The sequence below is a fragment of the Bombina bombina genome, chromosome 2 (genome assembly GCF_027579735.1).
Source record: "Bombina bombina isolate aBomBom1 chromosome 2, aBomBom1.pri, whole genome shotgun sequence".
Taxonomy (NCBI): Eukaryota; Metazoa; Chordata; class Amphibia; order Anura; family Bombinatoridae; genus Bombina; species Bombina bombina.
This window is the reverse complement of record NC_069500.1, coordinates 437,772,706-437,791,376: the sequence shown is the minus strand read 5'-3', so window position 1 is coordinate 437,791,376 and position 18,671 is coordinate 437,772,706. Positions and strand designations below refer to the sequence as shown.

At 40.8% G+C, this 18,671-nt stretch overlaps 1 protein-coding gene across 1 annotated transcript in view; it reads right to left on the bottom strand.

Moving 5' to 3' along the window:
* Positions 1-207: 207 nt before the first annotated feature.
* Positions 208-18,671, bottom strand: part of CIT (citron rho-interacting serine/threonine kinase) — an 839,833-nt gene continuing 821,369 nt past the window's right edge. The window contains exons 48-49 of the mRNA XM_053702064.1: positions 1,921-2,224; positions 208-1,486 (exon numbers count right to left, since the gene is read on the bottom strand). Of these exons, the coding sequence (XP_053558039.1) occupies positions 1,463-1,486; positions 1,921-2,224 (328 nt within the window). The 3' untranslated portion in view covers positions 208-1,462. The remainder of the gene's footprint in view (positions 1,487-1,920; positions 2,225-18,671) is intronic.

Below are 18,671 nucleotides of genomic sequence, written 5' to 3'. Positions count from 1 at the left end.
GTAAAGTCTGCAGTGAGCACTGAATTGCAAAACCGACAAGTTCATGAATAATTAAAATATATATTGTAAAGTTACAAAGTGTTTTTGTCTCCTTAAAGTATTACAGAATGTTCTTCCACAAAGCAGTTAACACATTTTTTGTAAAAAATAAATGCTGAAATGTTTCCCATACCCCCAATAGCTTAAAATACTTTTTCATGGCAAAGGTTTCAATGTCTTTTTAAAGTGCATTTATTTCTACAATATTTGCAAAAAGCAGCAAAGCATAATTAGAAACCAAGCATTCCACGCCTTACAAGCACATCCAGTACATACCGCAGTCTCTTTCCCTTGGAGCTATTAGCTCTTGTCGCCACTCATTTCACAAAAGGGCAGAATTTAAAAATGCACAGTTTACCTTTTTAAAAAAGTAGAAACATATTCAATTTTATGAATATAAACTTTCTGGTAAATATGTACAATCCTCATACATAGGAAGCATTTAAAGGGACACTTAACCAACATAACAGCTGCTGATTTGGCAACTTTATATTACTAATTTTTAAATAGGATGGACAAAACAATTTACTGGTAACTTAATTTTTGTTTTGTTTTTAGGTTTCTAACACGGGGTGAAAAAAAAATCTGTCATGCACTTACACAACGGGAATATTTACAAATTCAAGTCCAGCTTATCACATATACAATTTTTTTTGTAGAATTTGGGAATTATAAACTTTCTCCAATAGAAATTGAAAAATGAGTATCTGAGATATATAAGATCTTCTTCATTAACACTTATAAAATATTTTAGCACCTTTTCAGACATTACTCCGGCACATTGATGTAAATGTTTGTAAAACAAATTGATTTCCAGTGAGGTAGCAGAAGCATTAGGAAGTAATTAAGCAAGGTATAGACAATCTGATTTTTGCTAAAAACAAAAAGAGCAGCTGTGTAGAATAGCAAACAGCCTACAATTATTTGTAACTTACCGATTGTCTGTTTTAAATATGACCAAATTGAAAAAATAACTGACAGTCTTTGTTCTTTCTGTAAATTATCAAGAATACCTTTTTATCAGTGGCTTTAAGTCTAAACTGAAGCAAAGCTGTATGAACAAGTAGTGTCTGTAAAGCAGGATGCAGTTTTAAAAACAAATTCCACCATATTAGTTCCATCAATAAATAAACCAAACAGGTTAAATATCCTTAAAAGCATAATTAACCAGTTTTTTTTATGATATTCTTTGTAAATAATAAAAATGTATTTGATAATGACGGTAAACAAAGGAATACAAAGTCAGAGATATTTGCTTGGGATCTTGAAACGATTTGCTTCACGTACACAATTGAATATGTCTTCAACAGATGTCTGCTACAAACAATATTATCTGGATATAAAAAAAGCATCTGTCTGTGTTTAAACAGTTCCAACAGGTTGTCTTCATGTATCTACAAATACAAGAGTTTATCTTCTTCAGTTATACTGAAGACTGGTCCCAAACCTGAAACAAATAAAAAATTGTCCATTACTCATTTATCTTCATCAGTCTAAACATTTTAACAGTTTAGCTGCCAGACAATACATTGAGCCTTTCTATTTAGTCAAGTATGGTACACATCAAAGAAAAAAGGGGGTTGTCATTGCTAAAACTGTTGTGTGTATAGCTAGGTAAGCTAATATGACCATGGTAATATAAATACAATGGGTTTTTATTGGAACCTTGTGTTCTGTATTGAATGTTAAAAATACTAAATTTGAATAGAAATACTAAAGAAAATGACCAGCTGTAGTTTAATAAAGATATTTTAATACACTATCACTTAGAAGATTTTGCTGATAGTTCCTGGAGAAAGCTGTGTCCTTTTTGTTTTTTATATGAGATTTACTATTCCTCAGTGGACACTTAATAAGTACCATGCCATCATTTCAGTTTACCTTGTTGACTTGTGAAAGTGGTGTTCTTACAGCTCCTGTGGGTAAGCGGCTTCTGTTGTTCTGCTCTTCAAATAATCTACCAGGTGATCTCTCTCTGCGAGTACTTAATGACCTGCCTGGAGACTTTTCCCTATCCAAAGGTCGCCCTGGAGACTTGTCCCTACGCATTTCAGTCCTTCCTTCACGATAACGATGTGGAGTGCTAGGTTCACGAACCAGGCCTTGAACTTCAGGTGGTACTGGGCTGGATGCTATCCTCTTTGTTATATGGTCATTGTAGGAAGGAGGCCCTCTCTTGTTTGGGCTGTTATATGGGATGAGAAAATAATATATCAAGATCATGTTTACCTTGTATTCAGCATGTTACAAAACTAAGTGTGCAAGAAAAGAGCTTAATAACAATGCATTGGCCTCTGTTCTAAGACTTCCAGCAAATTGAAGATATTCTATTGGTTTTAGATGAGGAATTATTATTACATCTTCAATATTGAATAAACCAAAACAACAACAAAATACAATTGGTACTACCCAAAATAATATGCCATACATTTGTTTTGAGCCTTATGCAACAATAAACAAAAATGTTACTACAACATGAAAGGAAAGATGGATTGTGCCTGGTAGGAATTTCGCTAGAGATAAGTGGCAGATGAAAGGGCAATGTGTTGCTTTTATCTCTAGTTGTGTATTTATCTGTGACGGGTGAAGTATTGCTTAAAAATATCATTTTCTTGCCCCCACTTATCTATCTTGGTGGCAGACAACAGCCTCTCCAAGGCATTGTTTGTGTTGTCCATTTTTTCCCAGGATAAAAAATTATTTTCTTAATTTATCCCCAAAAATCTTTTTGTAAGAGAGCGATGTGGCTCCATCCCATTTTGAGGAGGTAGGAATTTCCTAGAAATATTTGTTCTCTGCTTTCAGGCACTTTTTCATGAGACAAACAAGGAAAGGGTATACTAGTACAGACCAAGAAATTGATTTACATATTAGATGTGCAAATATAGTTTTGATACTTTCATAAGGTGAATGTGTGAAGAAGAAAAACAAAATTTATGCTTACCTGATAAATTTCTTTCCTGGACATGGAGAGTCCATGACGTCATTCCAATTATTAGTGGGATATTCAAATCCTGGACAGCAGGAGGAGGCAAAGAGCACCCCAGCAAAGCTGTTAAGTGCAAATTTCCTTACCTATAACCCCCAGTCATTCAGCCGACGGAAAAGGAAGAAAACATAAGGGTGAAAAAGGGTGCCTGAAGTTCACTAAAAAAAAAATTTCATCGTGGGGAGGAGAGTCCACGGCTTCATTCATTACTGTTGGGAATTAAGAACCTGGCCACCAGGAGGAGGCAAAGACACCCCAGCCAAAGGCTTAAATACCTCCCCCCCACTTCCCTCATCCTCCAGTCATTCTGCTGAGGGAACAAGGAACAGTAGGAGAAATATCAGGGTATAAATGGTGCCAGAAGATTAATTAAATTTAGGTCCGCCCATCAGAGGTACGTGCAGGAGATGTGGACTCTCCTCCCCACGATGGAAATTAAATTATCAGGTAAGCATAATTTATGTTTCCATCTACAAGGGAGGAAAGTTCATGGCTTCATTCATTACTGTTGGGAAACATATTCCCAAGCTCTAGAGAACACTAAATGAAACCGGGAGGGTAAAAGGCAGACCCTAATCTGAGGGCACCACAGCCTGCAAAACCTTTCTCCCAAAAACAGCTTCCGCAGAAGCAAAAACGTCAAATTGGTAAAACTTTGTAAAAGTGTGTAAGGAGGACCAGGTAGCCGCCTTAAAAATTTGCTCCATAATTTGCTCCATAGAGGCCTTATTCTTGAAGGCCCAAGACGAAGCCACAGCTGTCTCATAGGCCAAGCGAATCAAGCTCCTCAACCAAAAGGACAAAGAAGTAAAAGAGGGTTTCTGCCCCTTGCGCTTCCCTGAATACACCACAAAAAGAGATGTAGACTGTCTGAAATCCTTTGTAGCCTGAAGATAGAACTTTAAGGCATGAACCACATCCAGGTTATGAAGTATCCTCTCCTTAGAAGAAGAAGGGTTAGGATACAAAGAAGGAACAACTATTTCCTGATTGATGTTACGGTTAGACACCACTTTGGGAAAAAATCCCAAACCAGTGTGAAGCAGAGCCTTATCCACATGAAAAACCAGATGAGGATGCACACATTGCAAGGCAGATACTCTGCGTGCCGATGCAATGGCCAACAGGAAGAGAACCTTCCAGGACAGAATCTTAATGTCAATGGAATGCATAGGCTCAAACGGAACCTTCTGCAATACCTTAAGGACCAAGTTTAAACTCCATGGGGGAGCAGACTGTCTAAAGACAGGCCTGATTCTAGACAGAGCCTGAACAAAAGATTGGATGTCAGGGAGCTCAGCGAGTCTCCTATGCAACAAGACTGATAATGCTGAAATTTGTCCCTTTAAGGAACTGGCGGCAAGACCCTTCTCTAAACCGTCTTGGAGAAAGGACAAAATCCTGGATTACCTTCACCTTATGCCAAGGATATCCATGCTTTCTCACACCAGGACAAGTCCTCCACACCTTATGGTAGGTGCGATGAGAGACTGGCTTCCTAGCCTGAATTATAGTATCAATCACACTTTCAGAAAAGCCTCTCTTGGGCAAGACTAGGCGTTCAATCTCCACGCAATCAGCCTCAGAGAATCGAGATTTTGTTGAAAGGGACCCTGTTCCAGCAGATCCCTGGGAGAGGGTAACCTCCATGGGGGAGAGGATGACATCCCCACCAGATCCGCAAACAATGTCCTCTGCAGCCACGATGGAGCAATCAGAATGGCCCGAAGCTCGCTCCTGTTTGATGTGTGCCACTACACGAGGTAGAAGTGGTAACGGTGGAAAAATTTAAGCTAGGCTGAACTCCCAAGGCACTGCTAAGGCATCTATCAGCTCAGAACCTCAAAATAAAACTTAAAAAATGTGCTAGCAAATTAAGAAATGACATAAATTCAAGTGTGGGATCAAACTGGTTGACTACGTTTAAAGGGACTTACGCCTGCAATAAAGCGAGGTGTAATATGTGTGAACACGTGGATAAGCATCTGAAATTTTCTAATTATAACGGTACCTTGGAATTTGATATCAAATGTAAAGCCACTTGTGATTCTACATTTGTAGTTTACTTACCTGTGGGTGTGGCCTATTTTACGTAGGGCTTACCAAGAGAAAAATCAAAACAATGAACACCTCTATAATATTAAAATGGCCAAAGAAAAATCCATCAAACATAGTGTTCCCAATCATTTTAAAGAGGTACATAACTGTAGTCCAATTTCTTTAAAAGTCAAGATGATAGATTGGGTAGCCCCTAATGTACATAACAGACTATTAGCTCTCAGACAACAAGAAACATATTGGATCTATAAGATAGGAAGCTTACAACCGAATGGGTTAAATGTAGATCTAGATCTAGCAGCTTATATGTAATTATCCAGTTTTAACAATTTAAAAAACATAATTTATGCTTACCTGATAAATTTATTTCTCTTGTAGTGTATCCAGTCCACGGATCATCCATTACTTATGGGATATTAACTCCTCCCCAACAGGAAGTGCAAGAGGATTCACCCAGCAGAGCTGCTATATAGCTCCTCCCCTAACTGCCATTACCAGTCATTCGACCGAAAACATGTAGAGAAAGGAAAACCATAGGGTGCAGTGGTGACTGTAGTTTAATGGAAAAATTACCTGCCTTAAAGTGACAGGGCGGGCCGTGGACTGGATACACTACAAGAGAAATAAATTTATCAGGTAAGCATAAATTATGTTTTCTCTTGTTAAGTGTATCCAGTCCACGGATCATCCATTACTTATGGGATACCAATACCAAAGCTAAAGTACACGGATGACGGGAGGGACAGGCAGGCTCTTTATACGGAAGGAACCACTGCCTGAAGAACCTTTCTCCCAAAAACAGCCTCCGAAGAAGCAAAAGTGTCAAATTTGTAAAATTTGGAAAAAGTATGAAGAGAAGACCAAGTTGCAGCCTTGCAAATCTGTTCAACAGAAGCCTCATTCTTAAAGGCCCAAGTGGAAGCCACAGCTCTAGTAGAATGTGCTGTAATTCTTTCAGGAGGCTGCTGTCCAGCAGTCTCATAGGCTAACCGTATTATGCTACGAAGCCAAAAGGAGAGAGAGGTAGCCGAAGCTTTTTGACCTCTCCTCTGACCAGAATAAACGACAAACAGGGAAGACGTTTGTCGAAAATCCTTAGTTGCCTGTAGATAAAATTTCAGGGCACTGACTACATCTAGATTGTGTAGCAGACGTTCCTTTTTCGAAGAAGGATTAGGACACAAAGATGGAACCACAATCTCTTGATTGATATTCCTGTTAGTGACCACCTTAGGTAGGAACCCAGGTTTAGTACGCAGAACTACCTTGTCTGAATGAAAAATCAGATAAGGAGAATCACAATGTAAGGCAGATAACTCAGAGACTCTTCGAGCCGAGGAAATCGCCATTAAAAACAGAACTTTCCAAGATAACAACTTGATATCAATGGAATGTAGGGGTTCAAACGGAACCCCCTGTAAAACATTAAGAACTAAGTTCAAACTCCATGGTGGAGCAACAGTTTTAAACACAGGCTTGATCCTAGCTAAAGCCTGACAAAAAGCTTGAACGTCCGGAACTTCTGACAGACGTTTGTGTAAAAGAATGGACAGAGCTGAAATCTGTCCCTTTAAGGAACTAGCGGATAAACCCTTTTCTAAACCTTCTTGTAGAAAAGACAATATCCTCGGAATCCTAACCTTACTCCATGAGTAACTCTTGGATTCGCACCAATATAAGTATTTGCGCCATATCTTATGGTAAATCTTTCTGGTAACAGGCTTCCTAGCCTGTATTAAGGTATCAATAACTGACTCAGAAAAACCACGTTTTGATAAAATCAAGCGTTCAATTTCCAAGCAGTCAGCTTCAGAGAAATTAGATTTTGATGTTTGAAGGGACCCTGGATCAGAAGGTCCTGTTTCAGAGGTAGCGACCAAGGTGGACAGGATGACATGTCCACTAGATCTGCATACCAAGTCCTGCGTGGCCATGCAGGCGCTATTAGAATCACTGATGCTCTCTCCTGTTTGATTCTGGCAATCAATCGAGGAAGCATCGGGAAGGGTGGAAACACATAAGCCATCCCGAAGGTCCAAGGTGCTGTCAAAGCATCTATCAGAACCACTCCCGGATCCCTGGATCTGGACCCGTAACGAGGAAGCTTGGCGTTCTGTCGAGACGCCATGAGATCTATCTCTGGTTTGCCCCAACGTCGAAGTATTTGGGCAAAGACCTCCGGATGAAGTTCCCACTCCCCCGGATGAAAAGTCTGACGACTTAAGAAATCCGCCTCCCAGTTCTCCACTCCCGGGATGTGGATTGCTGACAGGTGGCAAGAGTGAGACTCTGCCCAGCGAATTATCTTTGATACTTCCATCATTGCTAGGGAGCTTCTTGTCCCTCCCTGATGGTTGATGTAAGCTACAGTCGTGATGTTGTCCGACTGAAACCTGATGAACCCCCGAGTTGTTAACTGGGGCCAAGCCAGAAGGGCATTGAGAACTGCTCTCAATTCCAGAATGTTTATTGGTAGGAGACTCTCCTCCTGATTCCATTGTCCCTGAGCCTTCAGAGAATTCCAGACAGCGCCCCAACCTAGTAGGCTGGCGTCTGTTGTTACAATTGTCCAGTCCGGCCTGCTGAATGGCATCCCCCTGGACAGATGTGGCCGAGAAAGCCACCATAGAAGAGAATTTCTTGTCTCTTGATCCAGATTCAGAGTAGGGGACAAGTCTGAGTAATCCCCATTCCACTGACTTAGCATGCACAATTGCAGCGGTCTGAGATGTAGGCGTGCAAAGGGTACTATGTCCATTGCTGCTACCATTAAGCCGATCACCTCCATGCATTGAGCTACTGACGGGTGTTGAATGGAATGAAGGACACGGCATGCATTTTGAAGCTTTGTTAACCTGTCTTCTGTCAGGTAAATCTTCATTTCTACAGAATCTATAAGAGTCCCCAAGAAGGGAACTCTTGTGAGTGGAAAGAGAGAACTCTTCTTTTCGTTCACCTTCCATCCATGCGACCTTAGAAATGCCAGTACTAACTCTGTATGAGACTTGGCAGTTTGAAAGCTTGAAGCTTGTATCAGAATGTCGTCTAGGTACGGAGCTACCGCAATTCCTCGCGGTCTTAGTACCGCCAGAAGAGCACCCAGAACCTTTGTGAAGATTCTCGGAGCCGTAGCCAATCCGAATGGAAGAGCTACAAACTGGTAATGCCTGTCTAGAAAGGCAAACCTTAGATACCGGTAATGATCTTTGTGAATCGGTATGTGAAGGTAAGCATCCTTTAAATCCACTGTGGTCATGTACTGACCCTTTTGGATCATGGGTAAAATTGTCCGAATAGTTTCCATTTTGAACGATGGAACTCTTAGGAATTTGTTTAGGATCTTTAAATCCAAGATAGGCCTGAAAGTTCCCTCTTTTTTGGGAACCACAAACAGATTTGAGTAAAACCCTTGTCCTTGTTCCGACCGCGGAACCAGATGGATCACTCCCATTAATAAAAGATCTTGTACGCAGCGTAGAAACGCCTCTTTCTTTATTTGGTTTGTTGACAACCTTGACAGATGAAATCTCCCTCTTGGGGGAGAGAATTTGAAGTCTAGAAGGTATCCCTGAGATATGATCTCTAACGCCCAGGGATCCTGGACATCTCTTGCCCAAGCCTGGGCGAAGAGAGAAAGTCTGCCCCCCACTAGATCCGTTCCCGGATCGGGGGCCCTCGATTCATGCTGTCTTAGGGGCAGCAGCAGGTTTCCTGGCCTGCTTGCCCTTGTTCCAGGACTGGTTAGGTCTCCAGCCTTGTCTGTAGCGAGCAACAGCTCCTTCCTGTTTTGGTGCAGAGGAAGTTGATGCTGCTCCTGCTTTGAAATTACGAAAGGAACGAAAATTAGACTGTCTAGCCTTAGGTTTGGCTCTGTCTTGAGGCAGGGCATGGCCTTTACCTCCTGTAATGTCAGCGATAATTTCTTTCAACCCGGGCCCGAATAAGGTCTGCCCTTTGAAAGGTATATTAAGCAATTTAGATTTAGAAGTAACGTCAGCTGACCAGGATTTTAGCCACAGTGCTCTGCGTGCCTGAATGGCGAATCCGGAATTCTTAGCCGTAAGTTTAGTTAAATGTACTACGGCATCTGAAATAAATGAGTTAGCTAACTTAAGGGCTTTAAGCTTGTGTGTAATCTCATCTAATGGAGCTGATTCAAGTGTCTCTTCCAGAGACTCAAACCAAAATGCTGCTGCAGCCGTGACAGGCGCAATGCATGCAAGAGGTTGCAATATAAAACCTTGTTGAACAAACATTTTCTTAAGGTAACCCTCTAACTTTTTATCCATTGGATCTGAAAAGGCACAGCTATCCTCCACCGGGATAGTGGTACGCTTAGCTAAAGTAGAAACTGCTCCCTCCACCTTAGGGACCGTTTGCCATAAGTCCCGTGTGGTGGCGTCTATTGGAAACATCTTTCTAAATATCGGAGGGGGTGAGAACGGCACACCGGGTCTATCCCACTCCTTAGTAACAATTTCAGTAAGTCTCTTAGGTATAGGAAAAACGTCAGTACTCGCCGGTACCGCAAAATATTTATCCAACCTACACATTTTCTCTGGTATTGCAACTGTGTTACAATCATTCAGAGCCGCTAACACCTCCCCTAGTAATACACAGAGGTTTTCCAGCTTAAATTTAAAATTTGAAATATCTGAATCCAGTTTGTTTGGATCAGAACCGTCACCCGCAGAATGAAGCTCTCCGTCCTCATGTTCTGCAAATTGTGACGCAGTGTCTGACATGGCCCTAATATTATCAGCGCACTCTGTTCTCACCCCAGAGTGATCACGCTTACCTCTTAGTTCTGGTAATTTAGCCAAAACTTCAGTCATAACAGTAGCCATATCCTGTAATGTGATTTGTAATGGCCGCCCAGATGTACTCGGCGCTACAATATCACGCACCTCCCGAGAGATGCAGGTACTGACACGTGAGGCGAGTTAGTCGGCATAACTCTCCCCTCGTTGTTTGGTGAAATATGTTCAATTTGTACAGATTGACTTTTATTTAAAGTAGCATCAATGCAGTTAGTACATAAATTTCTATTGGGCTCCACTTTGGCTTTAGCACATATAGCACAGATATCTTCCTCTGAATCAGACATGTTTAACACACTAGCAAATAAACTAGCAACTTGGAAATACTTTTCAAGTAATTTACTATAATATGAAAACGTACTGTGCCTATAAGAAGCACAGAAAAAGTTATGACAGTTGAAAATTAATAAACTGAAAAGTTATAGCATCAAATCTTTGTAAAAAACACAATTTTAGCAAAGGATTGCTCCCATTAGCAAAGGATAACTAACCCTGATAGCACAAAAAAAATACAGAAATAAACGTTTTTTTATCACAGTCAACTACAATCTCACAGCTCTGCTGTGAGTGATTACCTCACTCAAAACAAGTTTTGAAGACCCCTGAGTTCTGAACCGGATCATGCAGGGAAGACAATAAACTTCTGACTGAATTTTTTGATGCGTAGCAAAAGCGCCAAAAAAGGCCCCTCCCCCTCACACATAACAGTGAGAGAGATCAGTAAACTGTCATAAATTAAATAAAACGACTGCCAAGTGGAAAAAAATAGTGCCCAAAACATTTTTTCACCCAGTACCTCAGAAAATTAAACGATTTTACATGCCAGCAAAAAACGTTTAACATTAATAAATTGAGTGTTATTAAAAAGCCTGTTGCTAGTCCCTGCAAATTAGGCTAAAGCTTTATGCATACAGTATAATTCCAGTGAAGTGCCATTCCCCAGAATACTGAAGTGTAAAATATACATACATGACAGCCTGATACCAGTTGCTGCTACTGCATTTAAGGCTGAGTTTACATTATATCGGTATGGCAGAATTTTCTCATCAATTCCATTGTCAGAAAATAATAAGCTGCTACATACCTCTTTGCAGATTAATCTGCCCGCTGTCCCCTGATCTGAAGTTTACCTCTCCTCAGATGGCCGAGAAACAGCAATATGATCTTAACTACTCCGGCTAAAATCATAGAAAAACTCAGGTAGATTCTTCTTCAAATTCTACCAGAGAAGGAATAACACACTCCGGTGCTATTATAAAATAACAAACTTTTGATTGAAGGTATGAAACTAAGTATAATCACCACAGTCCTCTCACACATCCTATCTATTCGTTGGGTGCAAGAGAATGACTGGTAATGGCAGTTAGGGGAGGAGCTATATAGCAGCTCTGCTGGGTGAATCCTCTTGCACTTCCTGTTGGGGAGGAGTTAATATCCCATAAGTAATGGATGATCCGTGGACTGGATACACTTAACAAGAGAAATCTATATTTTTATTTATTTATATATTGATACAAGGTTTTTATCTGAAATTTATATATGTTTTTAATATGTAGGTATTTATTGATAAAACTGAACTTTAGAATTTATATGTATATTAATTTATTAGATATCATAAGGTATGAATTAATTGTTTTTATTATATATCTTATGTGGTGTATTTGTAATATAGTATGAATTTACTGTGTTTATTATATTATATATCTTATGTGGTATAGTAGTAGGCAGCTTTGTATTTTTAATGAATTTAGTCCCTCAAGGGTTAACTATTAAGGAGCGGTATCTGTATAAATTTCACGTACACACTATGGCAGCAATCAGCTGCTTACTTGATCAGGAAATTCCCCTTGAGAAAGTCTGGCCGGGTTCCAGACGAAACGCGTAGGGTAGCTTGTGAGAGGAGAATTGGAGGCGGGTATCCCGATCGGACTGTGGGGCTGCTGCAAGCTGTAGGACGCTCCAGTCTCCTCTTTGACAGTGACGTCAGACGTCGAACTTGTGGTCGGTCTCATAACATTTTTCCACTGAATGGAGGAGTCGGAACATAGCCGGTGAGGGAGTACAGCGTTTTCAGCTGTTCGAACTGGACAATACATTTTTTATATGTAAGTTCTTATGTGTCACTTTGTTTAAATACTTTGAATAAAATTGTTAACTTGCTGTGCGCCTCTCTTATATGTTTTTGAACTAGCCCTTTGTTTGTTGCGGTGACCTGGGAATACCGCTGAAAGGAGGCAGCACCAGCTTTTCAACAAACTTTCAACCCCTGCTGGATTGTGTTTCATCATTAACATTTGGACTGCACAAGGATTTTTTACTCTATGGGGGTAATATTACTTTAGTATCTTCTTTATTGTTATTGTTATGTAGTTCTGTGTTGGCTTATACTGCATAAGTTTGTATGATCATTTCTAGAGAGTCTATATAATTTAGTTTATATCCTGTGAGTTTTCTAATGCTGTTAGGCCAAATTTTCTAGCATTTTTAACCACTTTTATTTTTAATCTAATTTTTAAAGGTATAGTAGCGCCGATTTATTTAATTTGTGTATTTGTGTATCTATCAGCTCTGCCTGGGGATCCCTGGACCTCGACCTGTATCGGGATAGCTTGCAATTGACTCTGGATGCCATGAGATTTATCTCTGGCGTTCCCCACCTGAGACAAATCTCCGCAAACACTTCGGGGTGAAGAGACCATTCCCCCGGATGGAACGATTGTCTGCTGAGAAAGTCTGCTTCTCAGTTGTCCATACCTAGAATGTGAATCGCTGAGCGAGCAGCTGTGGGACTCCGCCCACTCCAAGATAAAAGACACCTCCCTCATGGCTAGGGAGCTCCTCCTTACCCCCCTGATGGTTGCTGTAAGCCATCAAGGTAATGTTGTCGATCTGGAATCTGATGAAGCTGAACGACCCCAGAGGAGGCCATACCTTCAGAACATTGTAGATTGCACAGAGTTCCAGAATATTTATCGGAAGGAGAGACTCCTCCCGGGACCATTTTCCTTGTGCCATCCTGGCTCCCCATCCTGCCAGACTCGCGTCCGTGGTCACAATCTCCCAGGACAGTCTCAAGAAGGATGTCCCCATGGACAATTGCTCCAGACAGATCCACCAATAGAGGGAGATCCGAGTCCGAGCATCCATGGATATCTGCTGTGATAGATCTGAATGAACGCCGTTCCACTGTCTCAACATGCACAATTGAAGAGGTCTGAGATGGAACCTGGCAAATGGAATGACGTCTATGCTGGAAACCATGAGTCCGATCACCTCCATACACTGAGCGGCTTAAAGGGACACTGAAACCATTTTTTTTTTTCTTTCGTGATTCAGATAGAGCATGCCATTTTAAGCAACTTTCTAATTTACTCCTATTATCAATTTTTCTTCGTTCTCTTGCTATCTTTATTTAAAAAATAAGGCATCTAAGCTAAGGTACCAGCCAATTTTTGGTTCTGAACCATGGACAGCACTTGTTTATTTGTGGGTGAATTTATCCACAAATCAGTAACAACAACACAGGTTGTTCACCAAAAATGGGCTGGCATCTAAACTTTCATTCTTGCTTTTCAAATAAAGATACCAAGAGAATGAAGAAAATTTAATAATAGGAGTAAATTAGAAAGTTGCTTAAAATTGCATGCTCTATCTGAATCACGAATCTATCTGAATCTGAATTTGGCTTTGGTGTCTCTTTAAGGAGGACTGAAGGGCAAGACGAGGACGCAATCTTCCTGTGACAATGGTCTGTGAGAAATATTTTCATGGACATAGAATCTATTATCGTGCCCAAGAACTCCACCCTGTTGCTGGGAACCAGGGAACTTTTTCCTGAGTTGATCTTCCAACCGTGAGATTGGAGCAAAAGAAGAGCAGCCCTTTAATGATCCTCTGCGAGACTGAGCAACGACGCCTGGACTAGGATGTCCAGATAGGGCACCACAGCAATGCCTCTGGATCTGGCCACTGCAAGTAGCGCCCCCAGAACCTTCGTGAAGACTCTTGGGGCCGTTGCCAGACCAAAGGGAAGGGCTACAAACTGGAAGTGTTGGTCCAGAAAAGCAAATCTTAGGTAAGCTTCCTTCAAGTCTATAGTTGTCATGAACCTTCCCTCTTGAACTAGGGCAGAATAAATCTGATCATTTCCATTTTGAACGAGGGAACACTCAGAAACTTGTTTAAACACTTTAGGTCCAGAATCAGGCGGAACGTGTCCTCCTTTCTTTGAAACCACAAAAACATTTGAATAGTACCCTAGACCCCTTTCTGCTTGGGGTACTGGTATGATAACACAGAGAGAGGAGAGATCCCTCACACACTCTATAAAGGCCTCTCTCTTTTCTGGTCCTGGGCGGATGGGATCTGAACCCTATCCTGTAACCCTGGGCGACAACTTCCAGAACCCAAGGGTCCTGAACGTCCTGCAGGCTTCTGAGGAGAGATAATCTGCCCCCTACTTGGTCCGGAGACCGGTCGGGGGCAGCCCCTTCATGACTATTTTGTCTTGGCGGGCTTCTTGTTCTGCTTAGACTTGTTCCAAGAATGAGCCGGCTTAAATGTTCCCTTGGACTGGTCCGCTTTCACGGCGAGCTGCTGGCACTGGGCCTTATCCTCATGAAAGGGACGAAAATTAGATCCTTTAGGCTTAGCCTTCTTATCCTGCGGTAGGAAAGCTCCCTTGCTTCCCGTAACCGTGGATATGATCGAATCCAATCCTGGACCGAACAGAATCTTTTCTTGAAAAGGCAGGGACAACAGCCTCGACTTAGAGGTCATGTCCGCAGACCAAGACTTTAGTCACAGAGCCCTGCGAGCTAAAACGGAAAAACCTGACACCTTAGCGTTCAGGCGCATAATTTGCATATTGGCATCACATTGAAAGAATTGGCGACCTTCAGCGCCTTAATCTTATCCTGTATCTCGTTGATGGAAGTTTCCCCCCTCGACCATTTCACACAGGGATACACACTAATATGTCGCAGCTCCGGCTATGGCCGCTGCCGGCTGAAAAACAAACCCTGTGTGTTGAAACATCTTCCTTAACATGTTTTCCAACATCGCAGTGATAACTTAGTACGAGACCTGGCAAGCGAGAAAAGCTGCAAGGAGCCAAAAAGCGATCAAATAATATTGCAACACAGCCGCCATGACTACTTAGGATTGAACGTGTGTACAGCCCTCACACATGAGGAAAAAAAGGTGCCGTCCTTTAAACTTAAAAGTGCATTAAACATACAGACAAAACTCTCCTGCAAAGAGTACTCTCTGTCTGCGCTGCCGCCCTGAGATACATACAGTAGAGTTAAGGCGCTACAGAGAGTATAGACAATGGCGCTAAATCTATTCGCAGAAGCGAAAAAGGGAAAAGTTACATACTTTTAGACAGACAAAGATCCCTAAGTCTGTAAACTACATCACTCAGCCACGACTACGCAGGCTGGTTTACCCAATAAGATATACAAAACAGCCTCGGCTGCTTAACTTACTCGCCGATAAAGACTCTACAAGAAAGGGATATTTAAAATGTAACCCCACATAAGAAGTTAGTGTAACATATCCTAAAATCCCCTTCAAGGGATCATCGACTCCATTCCCTCCACGTAAAAACCTGATAGGGATTATAAACTGCTAGCTTCCTTGACAGTAGCGTGCATTTTTTTCTGATGAATTATATAAAGGAGAGATTAAACTGCCACTATAGGGAGGGAGAATCCAAGCCCAGGATGTGAAAAACTTCACTAGAAGTCATAAATGCTGAGACTATATAACCCCTTCCCTCATTTCCCACCTTCACTGGAGGGTACCCAGCAATAATAAAAGTCTCTCACCCCTATTATGTCTCAATCAAACCATAAGTCATGAGGATACAGGGACTCACAGTTAGAAGTTGTCATTCTTCTTAGTCAGCATCATCATACATCTAACAGGGACTTGGGAAAAAAAGAAAGAACATAGTAACCAACCCTGACTTTCTATAATAGGAGTAGCAATAATGTTAGAAGCAAAGCAAAGACAACCTCGCCGCCTTCTAACTGCTAGAAACCACCATTACTCTTGCTCAAGAGATTGACATGGACACAGCTAGACCCCAATCCTTGCTTGCAGGGAAACTACCCATAAAAGGATTATTATCTTCAGACACCAACTTCGCACAACCTCCATTGACAGAGGCAAAGAGAATGACTGGGGGTTATGGGTAAGGGAAGTTGCACTTAACAGCTTTGCTGGGGTGCTTTTTGCCTCCTCCTGCTGGCCAGGAGTTGAATATCCCACTAGTAATTGGAATGGCATGGAGAGTCCACAACGTCATTCCAATTACTAGGGGGATATTCAACTCCTGGCCAGCAGGAGGAGGCAAAGAGAATGACTGGGTGTTATGGGTAAGGGAAGTTGCACTTAACAGCTTTGCTGGGGTGCTCTTTGCCTCCTCCTGCTGGCCAGGAGTTGACTATCCCACTAGTAATTGGAATGATGTCATGGACTCTCCATGTCATAGGAAAGAAAAAATAATTAGGCCTGTTGAGGGTTTCAAAACAATCCTACTAAATGCTTCCTGTTACAACACAAATATACGAAGTAATAAAAGCTGATAGAGAGGCATAGAAGACCATTTGGCTGCGGTGTATAATTGCTCAACTAAAACTTTATTACACTAAGCCCATAAAGAGCCATAGCCCAACTTTTGTCAGAAAAATGGTGCATGAGATCATAAACCATGAGGATCACACAACAAATTCAGAGCGATTATATGAACTGTAAAACAAAAACAAAGTCTTGTTCACCAGTGAATCACTTTCTGGAACCAGAATGCAGTAGAAGAAAATCAGCCTCCTTGATATCTCTAGCAACATTTGTATAATGCTTATAACCTAACAAAATGAAACCTATGTAGAAAAGCATTCTAGTAATTCTTATACATCATGTAAAAATGATGCAATAGAACTACAATCTCAAAACTAATATTCAGAGAACTCTTTTTGCAAGACACAAAGGAGATATCTGTATAACCACATTCTGTAAGAAAGTTAGGGTAAAGCTATATTCTTATCTTGCTGACAACTTCCAGATGAAAACTTAGAAAGACAAAACATCAAGGTGAAACACCTCTTCCCCTGAAGCAAAACTGAAACATCAGGAACCAGGACATTAATCAAGCAGAGAGCTAATTCAAGTACAGATGCCTACTTTTACAAAAAATAAAAACAAATTAAAAATTTGGCCATTGTGTGAAAAGTCTTTTAAGAGATTGGAAAAACTGGAGGATTGAAATTTGAGATCCACTTAATGGTGACCTGAGCCCAACTGAAAATATAAGAAATTACCACAGTTGCAGATTTCTTTAAAAAAAAAACTACAGCACATTACAAGGTATGTATAGATATATAAACATTACATAAGAAGTCCTAATGCAATGATGAAAATCGCTGAATGTTCCACTTTTATGGTCAATTTATAATGGGAAGGGTTCAAGTCTCAATCTTAAAAATTTTAGGGGGTACCTAGGTAAGTATAGTGTGCATGCAGAACATTTCAGGTTTGAGACTATTATTTTATTTCTTATTTTTTTAAATATTTCCCCTCACTTTCGTGTTTAGGGGACCAGATAGGAACCATTTTTACAGATATAAGTCCTCTATGGTAGAATTCTGCTGTAAATATTTTGAGTTTGCGATTCCACAGGTTACAGAGCTAGGGCTAGTAGAAATCTGGGAAAAAAAACGACTTTATTCATACATTTTGAAAAATGAACATATGTAATATAAACATAACATCATAAAAATGAACAGTATTTTAAAGTAATTATTAGATGTGTGCATACAGCAGTTTCGTTCACTACTGAATGTTGAAGTAGGAGGCTATTTTCTAAGCCGGATATCCTCTTGTGCAAGTGAAACACACTAAGATCTGTGCAAATCCAGATCTTAGTGTGTTTCATATTTGGCTCCAAAAAGAGCCGGATACAGAAAATGGCCTCCTCCTTCCGCTTTCGGCAGTGAACGAAACGGCAGAATGCACATCTCTAATTAAATTTATGACTGGCACACCACAAGTTTAAGCTACATGTTTGATTAGAGGCTGTGAGATTTCCTCACTCAGTCTCTTGAAAATGTTGTGGGAGCATCCGGTGGCACTATTCAACTCTGCAGGTGTCAGTTTTCTGAGAACATTGATCATGGGAACCCACACTTTATCCTCAGCAATTATCTTAAATGATGTGCTTAGTCCAGGTCGGTGTAAGAATTTTACAAACACATCACAGTTTTTCTTGGTGATGTCCTCAATCAAGCGTAACCATCACTGGTCATCATAGACACAAGCGATACAGCCATTATTCCATAGGATCAGGGGGACAGATTTCATCACTGCATGTTCCTCAAGCTCTTGCAATTCAGATGCAAATAGAAGCTTGTGCTAGTACTCTCTGATACTGCCTGAAAACTGTGTAATTCTCTTATACTTATCTAACTTGTCCTTGAGTTTCAGTTAATGAATTTTCAGTAACTTCCTCTCTTTTGACTTCAAATTCTTAATTTTTTTTTAGAAATCCTTTCTACTTTAGCTTTCAAAGTGCTTTGTTTGCTATCTGCACTCACCTTCCTAATCATGGATGTAGGGTATAAAACAAGAGCAACACAAGCTAAGTCAATCTTCTGAATAAAATCTTCAGGCAATACATAGTTCTTTCTCTGCTCCATACAGGTGTCTTTCTTTAATCACTAACAGGTGGGACACAGTGACTTACCAGGGACAAGCTTTAGAAG